At 48.5% G+C, this 19,030-nt stretch overlaps 1 protein-coding gene and 1 non-coding gene across 16 annotated transcripts; one reads left to right on the top strand and one right to left on the bottom strand.

Annotated features, from left to right (window-relative positions):
- Positions 1–19: 19 nt before the first annotated feature.
- PGAP2 (post-GPI attachment to proteins 2) lies at positions 20–18,981 on the bottom strand. 15 transcript variants are annotated; one of them, XM_059708624.1, is made up of 8 exons: positions 18,841–18,966; positions 15,617–15,780; positions 14,077–14,097; positions 6,438–6,622; positions 2,095–2,347; positions 1,844–1,950; positions 1,139–1,247; positions 20–959 (listed from the first exon to the last, which is right to left on the bottom strand). In XM_059708624.1, the coding sequence occupies exons 2-8, from the start codon at positions 15,711–15,713 to the stop codon at positions 829–831; spliced, it is 903 nt and encodes a 300-aa protein (XP_059564607.1). In that variant the 5' UTR covers positions 15,714–15,780; positions 18,841–18,966; the 3' UTR covers positions 20–828. The 15 variants fall into 15 exon arrangements, with proteins under 15 accessions (XP_059564607.1, XP_059564608.1, XP_059564613.1 ...); XM_059708625.1 differs by having other exon boundaries at positions 1,856–1,950; XM_059708630.1 differs by lacking the exons at positions 6,438–6,622; positions 15,617–15,780 and adding exons at positions 10,528–10,702; positions 13,366–13,437.
- On the top strand, positions 15,118–15,308 carry LOC132242463 (U2 spliceosomal RNA). The gene has a single exon (XR_009454649.1). It is a non-coding gene; the product is annotated as a U2 spliceosomal RNA (small nuclear RNA).
- Positions 18,982–19,030: the final 49 nt, after the last annotated feature.

Here is a 19,030-nt window from a genome sequence, read left to right as displayed (position 1 = left end):
AAGCAAGCCTAGCCCAGACTGTTGGCAAAAAAAAAAATTTATTTTCCTTTGAAATAAAATGCACAATCAAAAGAGCTCAGAGCCTGGGATAGTAGGGAGGCTGGGGAAGGGGCACCAGTGGGGGTTGGAATCTGCCTCTGGCCCTTCCACCCCACACTTTTGCCAAGGAGGATGAGTTTGTAAGCATCCAGAGATTTCAGAAGGGAAGAGAAACATATGCTGTGCCAGTGCTTTTTCTGGAGCATTCAGCCTTCGGGTACAGATCTCCACCTCCACAAGGTGATATCAGAAGCACAGGCTGGCAGAGCCCTTGGAAATCATGCAGCCTGCCCACCCCCCATCATCAGAGATGAAGTCAGGACTAGACCATCTGGGCAGCCTTAGCAGGGTGTGCAGAATAGATTCTTAGAGACATGAGCCAAGTGAATGACCACAGGAAGACAATGGCTGTGGTTTTCAGGTGGCAGCCACTGCTTAGTGGTCCCTGACCTCAATGAGAGGTGGCTATCTTAAGGCCAAGAACCGGATGGTGGTTATGAACCTCAGGACTTTTTTTTTTAGCACCAGATGGAGCTCTCCTGCCACCTCAGCTTCTTGGGGCTTCTCAGGTAAGGGTGATGCTGCTGGAAGGTTCCTATACCTTCACATGGGGTGGGGAAAAGGAGATGCCGTAGAGCTGGGTAAAGCCATGTCCTGTGCCCTTCCTCCTTTCTTCTTCCCTCCCCCACTTCAGTAGGGCCCAGAGAGGACATAGGAGTAGGGAAGGCCAGAGTGGTTATCTCGCTTCTAGTTTCTGGGCAGTGGGCCTCCTCTGCAGGAGAGAAGGGTTTAGAACCGCTTTTCCTCAGGCAGGGAGGTAATGAGAAGCTCCTTGTTCCCGAAGTCCCACCAGGCTGTCATGTGGAATGCCATGTTGGTTAAGACAACAGTGTATTCCAGGATGGCAAAGATGGTGTACACTGTTTTGAGGACACAAGGAAGGGCATGGTGAGCTTCCTGTCCCCACCTTCCCCCTGACCTGGGGCCTCTTGATAAATCACCACCACTACATCACTACACAGGGAGCACACCACCATACTGCAGACTATAGGGACCACAATTGTCCTGTGACCATCTATGGATCCTAGCCTGGCCTCACCTCCAGCCTCACAATACATGTTGTGCCGAAAGTAGACAGCCAGCGCCGTGAAGAAGGAGAAGAAGTTGATGATGAAGAGCCGCTGTTTCCAGTTGTAGGACTTCTGATCCTAGAGGATAGGCTGTCTGATCACTCTGCAGCTTGTTGGATATGTGTCGGTGGCCTCTCCTGTTAACCCCAACTCTAAGGACCAGTCTCCCCAACCTTGGTCATGGAAGGGGGCACAGGCAGGGGCAGCAGGAATGATGGGCATGTTGACATCCCTGCATTTGGGGTATAATGGGGCCATGGAGCAGTGGTGTCCCTGCCCCTCCCACTTTGGGAAGATGGAATATGAAAGTTACTTGGAGTCAACCAACGAACCCAACACCTCCAGATACTGGGAAGAAAAAAGGTGTATGTGTGATGATGGTGGTGGGGGCGGGGTGGTACAACTGTATTACAGAACACAGACCCTGACACGTCTTCCTAACCCATGCCCCTCATTCTACTCCATTTGGAGCCTCCATCTCGTCTCTCCTCCAGTCTCCCATACTACCCAGTTCTAACCAGTTACCCTCCCCTTATCCTCAAGTCCCAGCCTCAGCCAAGTTCCAATTAGAACTCCAGTTCCCACCTCACCATTAACCGCATCCAGAGGACAGGTCTCCTTGATTGTCCTCTGTGCACCTGGAGCCCCAGGTCTACCTTAGGGGTAGACCATACCTCCTGACTTACTGTGTGCTTCTTGGTCAGCCGCCAGATAATACAGGTGAGGAGCATGTGACTGAGGGATGCTGCGATGAACACAATGAAAGCGTTTTCGTGGATAGCTGGAGGGAGAGAGGAGGGTTGGGAGCACTCATTGCAGGGAGCACCCGAACTCTACATCTGAAAGTCGGAGTAAGGGAGGGGCAGGGGCATCCCCTCCCAGAACCCTTCCTTCCCCACTCTCCTTCCCTCCTCAGGTCACCCACTGAAGTCCTCGGAAGAGGAGACATAGGTGAGCACTAGCAGCGCGAGGTTCTCGATGATGTTGAGGCCGAAGTTGAGCTGGCAAAGCAGTTGGTAGCTAGGACACGGGGAGGTGCAGCTGAGGTAATGGTTCCAGTAGGCGAAGGCCACCATGAAGCGGGGTGCCGAGTGCAGGCCGATGCAGAAGCGCCACACGTAGCGCTGGGGCACCTCCCCACCAATGGCAGAGCTCACCGAAGGCAGGTAATTGGGCACCTAGAGAGTTGTGACCCATGTGGGCACTGGCCCTTGCCACACCCACCCACCTGGAGATGCTTCTCTCCATCTCATCAACCTGGCCCTCAGAAGGCTGTGCTCCAGAAAGGCCTTCTTTAGGTACCCACAGAGCTCTCCTCGGAGACCTCCCTTTTCAGGTCCCAGCTCCCCAAAGTGCTTGGTTCTCACTCCCCAGCCAGGGGCATATGTGACCTCCATCTCCCTACACATGGAACCTACACATGACTAGGAAAAGCTGCAGACAGGCTCAGAGACTCTCTGAGCCAGTAGCGGAAGGCCCTGTGAAAGGTTCCATGAACCCAGGACCCCAGATTCAGTCCCACGACAGGAATGGGTCAGAGACCATCTGAGCTTCCTTGGGACAGTGCTGGACTCACTGCCCAACTGAACTGTTCCCCTAACTGTTTTCTGGGCAGGTGTGCCTAAGTGGTAGAGGTACTGTGAGATACTGGGGGAGCTGCCCAGAAGGGAACCCTCACCCTGATCATGTGTAAGAGTGTGATGCTCCTAACCTGTGGTAGTCACCCTGATCTTGTACATCTCTCCCATCCATCTTTCTCAAAAATGGGTTTCCTCATTTCGTAAGGAATTAGAGCATAAGTTTTTCAACTGGAGAAAGGAGGAGGAGATAATACACAGCTGCAAGGATTGCTGTGTTGCTTGTATGGGAGGGTGAGAGGGTGGGAGATGAGTAACAGTAGCTTCTATGGGGACAAGAAAGCCAGGAGGAGGCTCTCTTGGACTTGAGGGCCTGGAGCTGCTTCTCAAACTTTAATATGGATATAACTCGCTGGGGACTGTGTGAGAGTGCAGAAGGTCTGGAATCTAAAAATCTGCATTTCTAAAAGATTCCAGGACTCTGGAACCTACCAGTCTGTTGCCCACTTTTCATGGACTTTTTTTTAGACTTTCAATAAGGGCCAGAGCAGTACCAGAGCCTAGAGAGGGAATGACCCTGTTGCAATTATGGTGGGACCAGTCTTCAGAGATGGAGTTCTGCAAGATCCCTTCCTTTTCCCAATGGAAACACTGACTGGGTCTCCAAAGCAGCTAGTCAGGTAGGCATGATGGAGGCAGCTCACAGGGCAGGGATGGGTCTAGAGAAGCACCAACCAGAGGCTTCGTAGCCTCACAGAAAAGAAGACGGATTCCCATCAGCACTGTCAGAGGAAACTAAGGGCAAAGCTCAGAGAGAGGGTGCTGCTCTCAAGGCCAGGGCTGGAGATACCACAGCTTGAGACCAGGCTCAGATATTCACTCTGCGTATTCAGTGAAGGGGCAGCATGGAGACTTTAGAGACATACATACCTGGGTCTGCAGCACAGCTCTGCCTTTATTAGTTGGGTAACCTTGAGCAAGCCACTTCACCTCTCTGAGCTTCAATTTCCTCTTTGACAAAATAGGGATACTGCTACCTATCTTACAGGGTGATTGTGAATATTAAACATAATGTATGCAAAGCATCTGCAGTATCTAGTACAAGGAATGGCTTTCAGACGACAAACTTCCCTGAAAAGCCTGCAAATAGGTGGTGAGCTACTATGTGACTATTAATCATGAGATGGCCTGCGTATGAGGGAGAGATGGGAGTCCCTCACCAGACACTTCTGAGACCTCCAAGCCTTCTTATTTGACTTTTCTGCCTCTCTGAGTAGGGTTAGTGGGAGTGTTGCCTTTACTTCCTAGAATATTCATTCTGAAAACTCCTGCCACAATCTCAGCTATTTAAGAGGAACAGGACCAGCCTCTAAAGCTTGGACGGAAGAGCCCAGTGCATTTAAGGGCCCACATCCCCGACCAATGCTGGGAAACAGGAAAAGAGTAGAGATGGCAGAGCTCGGGAGACCCCTCAGGAGGAAGAGAGAATTAGGGCCCTGTGGCTGCCCATCCTGTTCTCACAAACTCTACCCAGGGATGAGGGCAGAGTTCTAAGAGCAGGGATTGCCTCTCTCCTCTCCTCTCCTCTTCTCTCTCTCTCTCTCTCTCTCTCTCTCTCTCTCTCTCTCTCTCTCTCTCACACACACACACACACACACACACAATATCAAGTACAGATACTCGCATACACCAAGCACACAATTTTCCCACTCACCAACTATGCCAGCAACAAGCAACATCAGGAGCTATCAGAAACCAGGTACACAGTTCACCTCCAACCTCACCATGAGCCCAGAGCTAAGGGTACTGAGAGATGGGAACATAAGCCCTTACCCCAAGAATAGAAACCCTTTGGTCTGGAGGACATGGCTTAGTTGATCTGTGGCAGGGAACCAGGCAGAAATTCACATGATATAAAGGGAGGGGGCCCAAAATACTCCCTGTCTTAGCATCTCAGTTTTTATCATTAGAGATTCATATTTTTGGCCTCAGATAAAAGTTCCCTGAAATTACGGATCACTTTCCTATTTACCTTACTGCACCCTGCCGCTTGCCAACTGGTCAAAAACTTCCACGCCTGCCCTAACCGGTTTGGCTCAGTGGATGAAGTGCTAGCCTGCGGACTGAAGGGTCCCAGGTTCAATTCCGGTCAAGGGCATGTACCTTGGTTGCGGGCACATCCCCAGTGGGAGGTGTGCAGGAGGCAGCTGATCGATGTTTCTCTCTCATCGATGTTTCTAACTCTCTACGCCTCTCCCTTCCTCTCTGTAAAAAATTAATAAAGTATATTAAAAAAAGAACTCCCACTCCTGTCATTTCTACTTTTTATTCTCTAAACTCCATCCCTACTGTTTATCCTTATAGTCCCCATCTTAGCTCTTGTCTCCCCACTATCATGAGCTATTGTACTATCCTCCTCACTGGTCTCCCTACTCTTGTCCCCTGCCATCCTTTCAGGGGCAGATTGGTCTTCTTCTTCTTCTTCTTCTTCTTCTTCTTCTTTTTTTAAAATATATTTTATTGATTTTTTACAGAGAAGAAGGGAGAGGGAATAGAGAGTTAGAAACATCGATGAGAGAGAAACACTGATCAGCTGCCTCCTACACCCCCCCCTACTGGGGATGTGCCCACAATCAAGGTACATGCCCTTGACTGGAATCGAACCTGGGACCCTTCAGTTGGCAGGCCGACGCTCTTTCCACTGAGCCAAACTGGTTAGGGCCAGATTGGTCTTCTAAACCACAAAAGTGATCATGTCCCGTTCCTGTTTTTTGTTTTGTTTTGTTTTCTTTTCTTTCTTTTTCCCCTTCCCCTTTCCTGTTTAAAATCTTTCCAAAGCTTCCCATTGCCTTCTGGATAAAATCAAGTTATCAACCCCACCCCCACCCCAACAGTTGTCAGTCTGGCATTCACAAAGATTCTTCTTCACCCCACAGCAACAATGCTCCCTCAAGGAAGGAAGTCTTCCCCAATGACCAAGCTATGTTATGTGCTTCCTCTGGGCCCTGCTATCCCTGTCTTCTCTTTTATCACAAAAGGAGTCCTAGCTCACCGTGCAGTGACTCTCTGGGTCTAGGACTATCTCCTGTATGAATGAAATGCTAAAGGCAAGTCCATGTTCAATTCAATGCCCCTGACACAGGACCTCTACTCCTGGGTCCTCAACAAAGGCCTGGTGGACTGCTCCTGGAGGCAGGAAGTCCATCTAGGTTTCTAGCTGGCAGAGCTCTGAGTGGACACAAGGAGGCCAGAGACAGAATCCAAGCTAGAATATCCCATAGCAGGGCCTGGGGTCCTCTCAGGTCAGGCCCCGAGTCTGAGCTATAGCTGTTACTTCTCCTAGCTCCTGGCCTCATCTTACTTTTTCAGTCCTGGATTCCCTTCCAGTCTGGTCTTTCTTCACTCTCCTTCTCCCTCTCATGATCTTTCTTACCTATTCCCACTCCCTTCCCTTCACCCTCTCCCCTTTGCTCCCTTGCACTCCCTATAATCCTCTTCTACTCTTGGAGGACTGTGACTCTACTTTCTGAGTCCCTCCCCCCAACCTCCCCAACTCTGACTTGCCCCCCACCATCCTTTTATCTCTTCCCCCTCTCTCTAACCCTCCACCTTCTTGCCTACTCTTTGATTTTGCCCTTATCTCTATCTCCCGACCTGGCTCTGACCCAGTGCTGGGGAGCATGGCACTCACCCCACAGTCAGTGGCCACCGTGTACTCAAAGTGGAACATCAGGGACCAGATGATGCAGAAGAAGAAACCGAACACAGGGAAAGTGATGAGCCACCAGAGCAAGGCTGTGAAGCGAAGCCGGAAGATGGTCCCATCAGGGTCCAAGGGCTGGGAGGCCGCAGAGAACATCCTGTAGAAACTGGTGCCTAGGCAGGGCAAGGGATACAACATAGGGCCTTGGTGGGATACCTAGGCATGGGAAAGTAAGGCCTTTTCCAGAGCTACTCGGGGTATAGAAAGAGTCAAAAGAGTAGAACAACATAAGGAAAAAAGAAAAATAGTGCAGAAGAAAAGGAAGTGCAGAGGGAGATGAGGTAAGAGCAGCAGAGATAGACAGGGTCAGCTCTTAGGAATCCCCTTGGCACACTGATCCTATACAGCCACTCTTGAAGAGTCTGGAAAGTAGAGGCTCCTAGTGGCCTGGACAGGAAAGCTCTGATGGCCCACCTCATTCTCACTACCTTCATACCCACTCAGAAGAGTCAGAGGTGGAAGGGTATTATTCCCATTCCACAGAATGGGAGACTGAGGCCCAACACTATGCCAGGATCAATTATTAGGACTAAGGCCTCTTGCCACCTGGCAGCTTAAGGCTCCAATCAAGGCTTTCTTCTGGTCAAGGATCCTAGAAAAAGGACCCTAGCTCAGACTGGCCCAAGCCCCCCCACTGACCCTGTCTGACCACATTCCAGCTCTTTACCCATGTTCAACTAGGAACAGTGGGCGTACCCCAGACCTACTTCAATGGGACCACAGGCTACCAGCCATCCCACCCACAGGCTCATAATGATCCAAGCCTCAGGCCAGCAGTATACCCTGATCCCAAGATACCAGGGTCCCTCTGAGGCCCAGACTTCTATCTCCTTTCTCTCTAAGAAGACCATGCCACCCACTTCAAGGTTTACATGAATCTGAGGATCATGGAAACCTTCTCTACCTGGCTTAAAACTGCTGTGTTGGACCATACCCAGATGGACAGACCTAGACCCAGGGAACTGGGCTGCTTCTGCTCCCTTCTCCCTCTAGGCAAAGAACTCCCTTTCTACCCCCTACTGTCCCAACCACCATGACCTCTCAAGCTAGGCTCCCTTCGGGGGCCGGGGAAGGGAAACGGGGGGCGGGGGGGGGGGGAGGAGAGATGGGGTGGGGGTGGTGGACAAAGATGATTTTGTATTAAAATGCCCAAGACCAAATCTCCCCTTGGGACTCATACCTCCCTCCATTAGGAAACCCCAGCCCATTAGTCTAGCTCACCATCAGGAATTGGGACAGGGGAAGGGCTGGGGAAGAGAGGGGTGCACTGAGCAACACTCACACTGGGTGCTGAAGGGTCCGGAGCTTGGGTTGAGTGCTTTAGCCAGACTGAGACTGTTTCAAGACTAGAGGGTCCCACCCCCAGCTCCTCAGGGCCGGCCTTCCCGCCCACAGAGTTCCCAGATCTCCACGCCTGCTCAGGCAGACAACCTTCCTAGGACCAATAAGGCCACATCATCAATTTTGGAACACTCTGAAAAGGTAAGAAGAGATAGTGGCTAAGGTCAGCTCACAACAGCTTCCTTGCCAGGGATGGGGGTGGGGAGTTTGTCTAACAATACAGGTAGGTTTCTGGAAAGGGAAAAGTAGAATGCAGAATAGGATTTCACCATTTTTTGTTGGAATAGGAATGAGTTTGTTGTTGGGCATCACTGGAGAGCTAATCTTAGGACAATAGATTCATGATCCAAAAGAGATCTAGACAGGCCTGAATATGAGCTATCAGTATCCAGCCTGGACAGATGCAGAAACAGCTATTGGCAGCTCAGGCTGCATTAAGAGAGGCCTAACAGTCTATAATAGGAAAGGAACAGTCCTGTTTTTGCCTGTACTGCCCAGTCCATAGGAAGTCCTAAGCCCAGATTAGGGCCTAGCATGGAGAGAACAGTGGCCAACAGTGCCTGAAGGAACTAGAGTTATGCTACCTAAGAGTAGGCTCACGGACTCCCATCTCTGCAGGGCTGGCTGGAAACCAGGAGGAAAGAGTAGCTCTAAGGCTCCTGAAGCAGAGATTCACCCAGAAGAGAGTGTATGCTCACTATAAGAGCGAGCTTGCTAACTGTTAGCTACTAAGCCTCGTCAGAATAGGCTGCCTGGGGAGGAAGAAAACTCCGCATCACTGGGGATGTGCAAGCAGAAGTAAAGTCATCTAATTATAGATATGTTAAACTAAGGTTACTTCTTTCATTCCTAGGGTTGGCTATGCCTTGGAAATTCAGGGTGAAAAATTCAGAGGATATACAAAAATCCCCAGGGAGATCCAACATGGTAATCCCAGGGAGTGGGAACATAATACCCCCAGGGTTGCTAGGCCTAGTTCTGCCCAGAGGGACCAGAACTACCCCTCCTACAGCTACCTATAATTTAGCTACATAACCAGTATGCCAAGAATGGGTCATAGATATGCCAGATATGCTGAGGTTATTGTTCCCATTAGCCCTCAGAGCCAGCCATGAAGGGCAGAGCAAACAACCTACATTTAATTCCATATGCTGTACAAATATTATGACTTTCTATATGGACTATGACTGCATTATACCATGCCTTCCTTTTCCCAGAGCACTGGGCTGGGGTCTTATTCACTTATTCAACAAATACTGATTCAGATGTAGTGCTCATCTTCAAGGAGCTTGCATTCTGGTGGGGAAGATACACAAATATAAGGTGATAGAACTGTGTGAGAGAGAATACAGGGTACTGTGGGTACCCAGAGGAGGGAGTGGTTAAGTTTGCCCCAAGGAAGCCGAAGAAGGCTTTTTGGAGGAGGATACACCTCAGCAGGACGTTGCGGAATGAAGAGGAGTTGGCCAGGGTAATAGAAACATTTGGTGTATTATCTAAGATGAGAAGTAGTCTTGGATCTTTTCTAAGGTGAGAATTAGGTCTTGGAACTAGGTCCCCCTTAGATCACCTGGTCACCCTCTTTCTCCTAGTTCTGTTCTTTTTGATAGCTCCCAGCCTGGGTTTTATCAGACTGGCTACCCATTGCTCAAGGCCCATGATTACCCATTGACAAATCAAGAGGGAAAACTTCAAGTCCTATGAACAAAAGAAGTGCCCCACCTCTAACCCCAGCCAGACTCCACTGCTAGTCACAGCCCTTTTTCTGGAGCAAATGCTCTTTCTAGGACTGGAAGTCTTTAGAGCTCTTGCTGAGGCTAATGCAAAAGTCCATGTCCAGGCCCTGCCTCTTTTCTACTTAGAGCACATAGGTAAATTCCTCCCCTGTTCTGTCTTCCACCCTGACAATTTCCTTCTCCTCCTCTTCCTTCTGCTCCTCACCCTTTACATTTCATAAATCACCTTCTTATTCTTCCTCTACCCGGAGCTCTATACTAGTAGACATGGGGAAACGGAGGCTCAGTTTTGTTGTCTCAGGTAATATACAGAGTTAGTGGATAAACTAGGAGTATAACAAAAGTAAACACAGGTCTCACCTCCTTTACTCCAATTTCCTATAGAGAAAGAATTCTCACATTTTTCTTCCTGGCCCACCATCCCATATTGCTGTCCAGAGGGTACATGGCCATCTATGAAACCTCAGAGGGCATGGGACCTACCCCGGAACACAGACTCATAATCAGATCCCCATCCAGACAGGCACAAATACAGTCTCTCTCACACACATACCCAACTCAAAGCCATTATAGTCATGTCCCTTACAATTACACACACATATACATAATCACATTCCCATAGAAACTGGCACAAGCCCACAGTGCCACACTAAGAGGCTCCAAATGCCCTCTAGCCTAGTCCTGTTCTCTCTCCACCCCCCAGGAACTCTGCGTCTCCTGAATCTGCCCCTCTATGAAGGATTTGGTTCTGCTGCAGCTGCCCAACTTCAGCCCCCAGCAACCTCCATGAAGGTAGAGGGAGACTAATCCTTGTGACCTCAATTTGCAGGCATCCCCCCAGCAGTCCAGTATGTTTGATGGACCCCACTGCTTATCCTGTCACAAAAGAACTAGGATCCAAACTAAATCCAATATGAGGTATCAGGGCCCCCAATCCCTACCCCACAGTGTGTAGCCGTAGTCTCCTTGAAGTGGAAGAGCAGGGACCAGAGGATGCAGAAGAGGAAGGCGATAAGTGGACAGCAGACTGTGCCCAGGGCCACCATGGTGAGGCGGAGCCGGAACAGGGTCCCATCCCGGTCCAGTGACAGTGGAACCTGGTACATCTTGTCAGACCTGGGGATGGAGGGGTGTGCTGTCAGGGCCCAAGGCAGCAAGGTGAAGTCAGCTCTTGTGCTCAGTCCTCCCAGGAGGAAGCCATCTAGCCCCCAAGCTTGGACAGCTCCTCTCCTAGATGAAGAAGACTGACTTGGAAACCCATGAGAATATTTACCCTTAATTTCAGAGGACAGACAGTGAAGCAGACCTGTGCTGCAATGAAATGTGAATAGATTGGAAGACCTCCTCTTCCCTATGCCTAGGACTACAGAAACTGGTTTAACTAGTCTCTCTTATTTCAGGAACCAATCCTATAAGCCTTCTAGCAGGCAGAAAGGTCCCTCTCCCCTCTCCCCGCCCCCCCCCACCCCAAGTCCTTGAGCTTTCATGCTTCAGGGCCTCCCATCAGCTCTCACTGCTTTACCTACTGGCCCAGGGTCCCACTGCACCCTTAGTCCCTTCCCAGGCTCTGTGTGCCCTGTGTGCCTGCACCACAATCCACAGCAGCAAGGACTCCATGGAAACCAACAGAACCTCGGCTCCCTACTTGTCCCTGCCTGCTGCCTCACATGCTCTGACAGTGAAAGGCTTTGCAGAATCAGGCCTGGTGCTGACATGGGCTTGCTGTTTACTGAAGAAAGCTGCCTAGTCAGCTTCTGGAGGCTTGCCAGTGCCCAGGGGCCTGTCCACCCCTCTGGATAGTAGGTAAGGGCTCCTGAGGAACGTGACTCCCCGCTCAGATGAGATTTACTAAGCTCAGGAGCTATAATAGCCAAATATACAGTAGCAATCCTAGCCCAGAACCCCCTGTGTAGAGAAGGAGAAGTTGAGGCCAAGAGAAGGAGCGGGAACCTGTTCAGGGTCACAGGGTCACAAACTGCAACTCTGGTCTTCATTGACCCCCTACCTTTTGGGTCAGAAATCTGGGCAGAAAGGTAAAAGCCAAACCCTATATAAATGAGTCAGTCATCCCTGTTCCCATTGTAAAGACAGAGAAACCAAGACACAGAGAGAAGGCCCTTCCTCAAAGCAATATGCTGAGCTGGAGGGAAAGCCATCCTCGTCACTTAGGCTTCTTGTTGCCAAACTAGGGCTGGTTCCAGATACATAGATAACTTACTCTTCTGGACTCAAGGGCCTCACCAGATGAAGTCCCAACTCTTCTGGGCTCCACCCACAGGACTCTCCCTTCTAGTTCCACCCTCCGGAAGAACCTGACTGCCATAGGCTGGCCTCCTGGCCTTCCGGAACCAGCCAGGAAAATATGCCTCCACATTGTCATCTATCTTCTCCGCCCATCTCTCTGGTAGGACCTGTCAGGCAGCCTATCCCAATTGCTCAAACTCCTTTCTTTCTTCCTTCCTTCCTTCCTTCCTTCCTTCCTTCCTTCCTTCCTTCCTTCCTTCCTTCCTTCCTTCCTTCCTTTCTTTTTAAAAATATATTTTATTGATTTTTTACAGAGAAGAAGGGAGAGGGATAGTTAGAAACATCGATGAGAGAGATCGATCAGCTGCCTCCTGCACGCCCCCTACTGGGGATGTGCCCGCAACCAAGGTACATGGCCTTGACTGGAATCGAACCTAGGACCCTTCAGTCCGCAGGCTGATGCTCTATCCACTGAGCCAAACCGGTTCGGTTCAAACTCCTTTCTTCCTTTAGGGGCCCACCATCTCTCAGGGGAGTAGGAAGTGGCTCTGGTGAGCCTCTCCCAGCAAACATATTCCTTGGGTCATCCAAATGGATGAGTCTCTCAAGGCTCTGGAGAGGGAACACCTTCCCCTCCCAGACCAAATTCAGATTCTGTGCTTATAGCAGCAGTCCCTCCTAAAATCCCTTCCTGAAGCCAGTTGCTACAGATCCCTCAGGAACCATGGGGTCCCCAAACTGAACACCAGATTCTCAAGGAATGAAAAGTTATGAAAGTTACTGCTCAAAGCAGGGGGTGATAAGGAAGTTGTAAGAACAGGCTGTTCCACATCTTCAAGATATGCATGGCCTCCTTCTTAGCTGTGTGACCTTGGGCACGTCACCTAACCATTCTGGGCCTATTTCCACAGTTGTTCAACATGGGGATCATGTGTTTTAGATAAGACCATTCCAACTTGGACATTCAACTCCTCCAGAACAGGAAGCTCACTACCTGAAGGTCAGCTGTTCAGCCCCAGTTAGCTCTAACTTCCTTGTAGGTATTACTTAGTTGAAAACAGCTTTCGAAGGAGTAGCCCTACCTCATCCCAAGGGTCTCTAAAGATCTCAGCTTCCAGTCCTAATCCACAGTTACTAGATGCCTTCTGAACCTAGGCACTACATATAGTTTCTTTTAATCCTCACTATAATTCTATGAGGTAGGCACTATGGCCGATATTTATTTCCATTTTACAGAAGAGGAAAGGCTCAGGGAGGCTAAAAACATTTGCTCAAGAGCACATGCTAATAAATGCCAGCTGAGATTTGAAACTAATATATTGGATTCCAAGCCCTCCCCCTATCCAACACTTGCTTGTTTTGTGTATTTTGTGTGTGTGTGTGTGAATCCTCACCTGAGGATATTTTTTCCATTGATTCTTAAAAAGAAAAAAAAAATCAATGAGACATTGCCTCCTGCATGGGGGACAGGGATAGAACCTGCAACTGAGGTAGTGCCCTTGCCCTTGACCAGCCCACCGGAATCTAACCCAGACCTTTCAGTCCGCGGGCCCATGTTCTAACCATTGAGCAACCGGCTAGATCGCAACACAAGCATTTCCAGGCACCTATGGAGGAATGCGGAACAGGAGTCCATGTGGTGTTAAGAAGGGAGAGCTCAGCCTCTGCACACCCAGCCCCAGATGGGGGAAAGGGGTCAGTTCAGCAAGGTAGGACAGCAGCAGTTCCTAGGTAGGGACAAGGACTCCGAGTTAGGGACGGGCCCTGCGGAGGCTGGACCACGTGGCCCAGCTCCCCCAACTGGGGCTGCCCAGCGGTCCAGCACACCCATCCCCATACTCACCAAGGCTGCGGTTGCGAGCAGACCGCGCTAGCGCAGGCCAGGAGCGGAGGGTCTGGAGACCCGGAGGGTAGCCCAGGCCCGGCCGGGAGGCGGGGGTGGGGGGTGGAGGGTAGAGGGGAGGAGTGGCGGGGAGAGGGGGAAGCGGCGGGGAAGGGTGGGACGGCGGGGGCGGGGACTGCGCGCTTGGGGCGGAACTTGGGAAGGAAACTGCGCCCAGATCCTCTGCTGGCTCCTCCCTGCTTCTGCAGACCCAGGCCCTGGGCTCTTCTCCTTAATCCGGTGTCCCCTCAAGCCAAGCCTCTCTAGCCCTCATCTGTTCCACTAATTCCGGATGCGTGGGGACAACCGGAAGAGCCCTGTACAACGGGTTTGACCCGTTGGATAAGCCCCCTCATTACCTTACCTCTCCGCTGCGTTCCATCACCTGTTGAAAGAACAGAAGATTAATTCAGCAAAGCCCCGAATTCTCTCATTTCTTGACCCCAGTCTCTCCTTCTCAGCCGAATTATCCAGCCTCACCCCTCTAAAACATTAAACCAGTTTTGTCCCATCCTTGGCCCCAAACTTTGTCACCCAGAGCCGATTTGGGGAATTTCAGCAAAGAGAAGGGCACTGACAAGTAATGAAATCCAGTGAGGCCCTCCCCAGAAACTCTGGGCCAGAGCTATTCCCGCCTTTGATCAGGAGAGGGCGCCCTGCCCTGTCAGACAGAGCCCAGAGGATCTCCAGCCCCAGCCCTGGTTTCTCCCCACGATGAAAGGGCTGATCACCAGATACTGGCCGGCCCCAATCGTTCCCTCCCCACGCAGACTGACCCATAAAGAAACTTGAGGGAGACTCTTGGCTCCCTTTGCAAATATCATCCTACCCCAGTAGGGAAAAGGATGAAGGGACCAGTAATCCTTCCTGCAAGTGCAATGCCTGTTTTGTCAGAACACGGACAGGGGTTGGAGAACCTCTAAGCTACACACCACCATCACATTTTCCCCCACTCATTAATTTTTAAAAATTGATTTTAGAGAGAGAGATACATCGAGTTTTGTTGTTCCACTTATTTATACATTCATTGATTGCTTCTTCTTGTATGTGTGTGCCCTGACTGGTTTTAACCCACAACATTGATGTATCTGGATGACACCCTAACCAACTGAGCAATCGGCCAGGGCCCCACTCCCCCCCCCCCCCCCATTTAATCCCCACAGTAATAATTAGCACACTTTGAGTACCCTGTGTCCCAGGCACTTTTCTGCTTTTTATGTTATCATATTTAATCCTCATTAAAAACTCTATGAGATAGATACTATTAATATACTCATTTTATCCATGGAAAACAGAAGGTAAAGTTACCTACTCACACAGCTAGTAAATGTCTGAACCAGGATTTTAGACTGGCACATGAGATCCTTTAATCACTATATCCTACAAGGTAGCAAGATCACTTTGCATCACTTCTCAGCCTTTTGGCTAAGATCAAGTATAGTATCTGTTCTTATCAGTTTACTATCTGACATGTCCTCTACTCAAGGACAATATATTACATGGATTTTTGGAGCAGGAAGATGGAATAGGAGCTTGCTCCATCCATCTTGGTGCATTGGTCCGGTATTGCAATAAAAAGAAAAAAAGTCACCACTTTGCAAATGGGGAAACAGAGCCCCCAATTTTTATTAACTTGTCAGAGCTTATCTCATGCATTCACTCTTGTTCATTCACTCAGTCTAGGCCTGCTCTGTGGCAAGCCCTGGGTTGGCCAATGGTGGGGAACCCAGAGATATCTCGGCCCCACTCCTGGAGGAAGGATGTCTTTTTCTCAAAACTACTTTTCTTGACTTTGAATTCTTCCCACCTTCTCCTTTAAGGTCCCAGGGCAAGTGAACGATTAATAAAACTTTACCAAAAGACCACTTCCATTTAGTTTCAAAAACTGGATTTAGGTTTTCTACCTTTGGGCTTCGGGTCATCCTCTTTGTTTAGCTCCAACCTACAGATGCCTGCTTCTGGCCCTTGTTCCCTGTCTTGAGCTCTTTCCTGGTCCCACATCTTTATTCTCCCTGTTCATCTGGCTTGGAATGCTTCTTTTCCTCCATCTCAGCAAACTCTACTCTTCCTGTAAAGGTAGTGATTAGCATGACACTTTGGTAATTTAGAAATTCATGTGGTAATTTCTAGGAGACCGATAAAATAATAGAAAAAGATAATTTTATTTCTAAATTGGCACAGGAGGAAAAACAAAATAATCCGGAAGAATGCAGGAAAGGAGATTTTAATGGCCAACAAACACATAAAATGATAGTCATCATCATTAGTTATTAGGGAAATGTACATGAAAAAGACCATGAGATGATACTTCACACTCCCAAGGATAGTTATAATTTTTAAAAAAATATTTTTATTGATTTCAGAAATGGAGAGGAAGAGAGAGATAGAAACAACAATGATGAGAGAGAATCATTGATTGGCTGCCTCCTGCATGGCCCCCATCGGGGATTGAGCCCCACAACCCAGGCAAGTACCCTTGACCAGAATCGAACCCAGGACCTTCAGTCCACAGGCCAACGCTCTATCCACTGAGCCAAACTGGCTAGGGCTATAATTTTTTTAAAAAAGGAAAATAACAAGTGTTGGAAATGATGTGGAAAAATTGGAACCCTCATATAATGCTGGTGGGAAGGTAAAATGGTATAGTCACTTTGTAAAACAGTTTGACAGTTCCTCAAAATGTTAAACATAGTTACCACATGACCCTACAATTTACTCCAAGGTATAAAAGTATAAATACAAAAGAATTGAAAACATATGTCCATAAATGACTTGTACATGAATGTTCATAGCAGTATCATTCTTAGTAGCTACAAAATGGAAACAACTCAAAAGTCATTCAACTCATGAATGTATAAACAAAATATATCTATAAAATGGAATATTATTTGATCCTGAAAAGAAATGAAACACTGATCCATGCTACAACACAAATTAACCTTAAACACATTTTGCTAGTAAAAGAAGTCAGACACAAAGGCCATATTATATGACTCCATTTATATGAAATGTCCAAACAGGCAAATTCATTGAAACAAAGTAGATTAGTAGTTGCCAGGGGCCGGGGGAGGGAGAGATGGAGAATGACTGCTGCCCTAGGTCTTGCTCAGTGGATAAGAGCAGTTGGCCTGCAGATCCAAGGGTCCAAGGTTGGATTCCGGTCAAGGACATGTACCTCGGTTCAGGCTCCTCCTCAGCCCAGGCCCTGCTTGGGGAGTGTGCAAAAGGCAACCAATGGATGTGTTTCTCTCACATCAATATTTCTCTCTGTCTTTCCCTCTCTCTCTAAAAATCAATGGAAAAATATCCTCTGGTGAGAATTAAAAAGAAAGAGAGAATGACTGCGAATTGATCTGGTTTTTAGAGAGGAAGGGGGAGAGAAATATTGATTTGTTGTTCCACTTATTTATGCATTCATTGATTGATTTTTGTATATGCCCTGATCGGGGACAGAACCGTAAACTCTAGCATATTTGGACAATGCTCTAACCAACTGAGCTACCTGGCCAGAACATGGGTTTCTAGTTGGGGTTATGAGAATGTTCTGAAATTAGATAGTGGTGATGGTTGCACAACCTTATGAATATACCAAAAACCTATGGATTGTAGTACACTTAAAATGTGTAAATTTGAATCATATATGAATTATATAATTTCTCGTGTGAATTATATCTCAATTTTTAAAAAGATCTGGCAAAGAGCTGGACCTCAATAAATGGCAATTATTACTACAAAAAAAAAAAAAAAAGAATACTAGTAAAGGAGAGACAGAAACAGAACAGGAAGGATAAGTAGAAAGTATAACATATTAGATAAAATTACTGAATCTACCAATAAATTAACTGCAAAGAACTAAATGCTCCAGTTAAAAACCTAATTATATGCTATTTACAAGCATCACCCTTCACTATCAAGTTATAGGAAAAGAGGAAGGAAATAAACATTTACTTAGTGCTTCTACGAGCCAAACATGTGCCCAGTCCAGTCCTTTGCAAATTCCATTGTTTTACTTTTGGGCACAGCCCATTTCAAATCAATTTTGCATTGATGCCCCAGGAAGAGATGGTGGTGGAGTGGTAATCCTAAGAGGCTTTCTGAGCAACCCCTATTTTGTTTGGGGCTCTCGGTCATGAGATCTAGTTTGTAGAACATGTACAACCCTCCCTTTGTAATGTCAGGCTTCTGCTCCAAGCTAGGCCTGGGGGAAGGAAAACCAATTTTAAAGAGAAAAAAGCATAGGCCCAAAATGGCATCACTCAGCCTAAAGCCCATACCAAACCTAGATTTAATACCTGATCTACTTGTACTTTCAACCTCTCCCGGAAACATAATCTTAATCAACCAGTATGAAACTTTCTGGTCAAGCACTAGTAAGGAAATCTGTCACATAGGCCCTCTCCATCCTCCATAGAAATAAACAGTTACATAATAAAAAAAACCTTCCTCTTCTCCTCCCCCAAAGAAAACATGTCTTTTGCTAATAGCTTCCTTTGCTCGCCCTTCTTCCCATAAAATGCTTCCATTTTGTACAACCCCTCAGAGTGCCCTTCCAGTTGCTAGAGGGATGCTGCCCAATTCATGAATCGCTTTATAAAGTCACTTAGATTTTCAGATTTACTCAGTTGAATTTTGTTTTTTAACACCAAGATGAAGAAAATGCAGCTCTGCCCTCCAAAAGCCCAGGCACATAAGACAGGGATGTAATAGGATACAATGTGACAGAGGCCTGCCCAAACATTAACCCAACTTTCTGACAGATCAGCAAATGTATCCCAGAGAAGGCGGGAACATTTGAACCAGGCCTTTAGGAATAACTGGGGGTTGCTAAAGGACAAATGGAAAAGAAGTCCAATTTGAGCCAGCCCTAGGGCATCTCTGAGCTCATGTCTATTCTAGGGATTCAGAGAGGCAAAGAAAGGTTGTGCTGGGGCTGGCCGGGGTCAGGAGACAAGGAGGCCACGTCTTGAGGCCTCCCAGCAGCTGCAGGCAAGCTACACGGACAGTCAGACCTCCCCGGGGGGTCCTCTAGCTCCGCACATGGTTGGGCCAGGAAGCGAGGGGAGGTACCAAGGGGAAGCCTTCCCTTCACCGCCCACGGACTGGGGTAAGGTGAGGGTAGAAGAGTTACCATGCCATCCAGCAGCCTTCCCTCTGATTGGCCCGAGCTTCAGCAGCCGGGTCTCTTCGCTCTCAAAAAGTGGGCGGAGCCTCTGTATGACGTCACCATTCTTCTCCCACACCCGGTTCAATGTAGCCACTCACCAGCCCACTTCGAGGGGCCCTGTGTGACATCACGGCTCCCTTCCAGCCAACCGCGG

Source organism: Myotis daubentonii, chromosome 9 (genome assembly GCF_963259705.1).
Source record: "Myotis daubentonii chromosome 9, mMyoDau2.1, whole genome shotgun sequence".
Lineage (NCBI taxonomy): Eukaryota > Metazoa > Chordata > Mammalia > Chiroptera > Vespertilionidae > Myotis > Myotis daubentonii.
This window is presented reverse-complemented; position numbering and strand designations above follow the sequence as displayed.

Bases quoted from the DNA above. Each gene is read 5' to 3' on its own strand.
- PGAP2 (XM_059708637.1), bottom strand. From the start codon at position 10,692: ATGTACCAGGTTCCACTGTCACTGGACCGGGATGGGACCCTGTTCCGG. The intron at 2,348-6,437 runs GTGAGTGCCATG...ACAACTCTCTAG, and splicing joins CGGTGGCCACTGACTGTGGG to GTGCCCAATTACCTGCCTTC. The intron at 960-1,138 runs GTGAGGCCAGGC...TCCTCAAAACAG, and splicing joins CATGTATTGTGAGGCTGGAG to TGTACACCATCTTTGCCATC.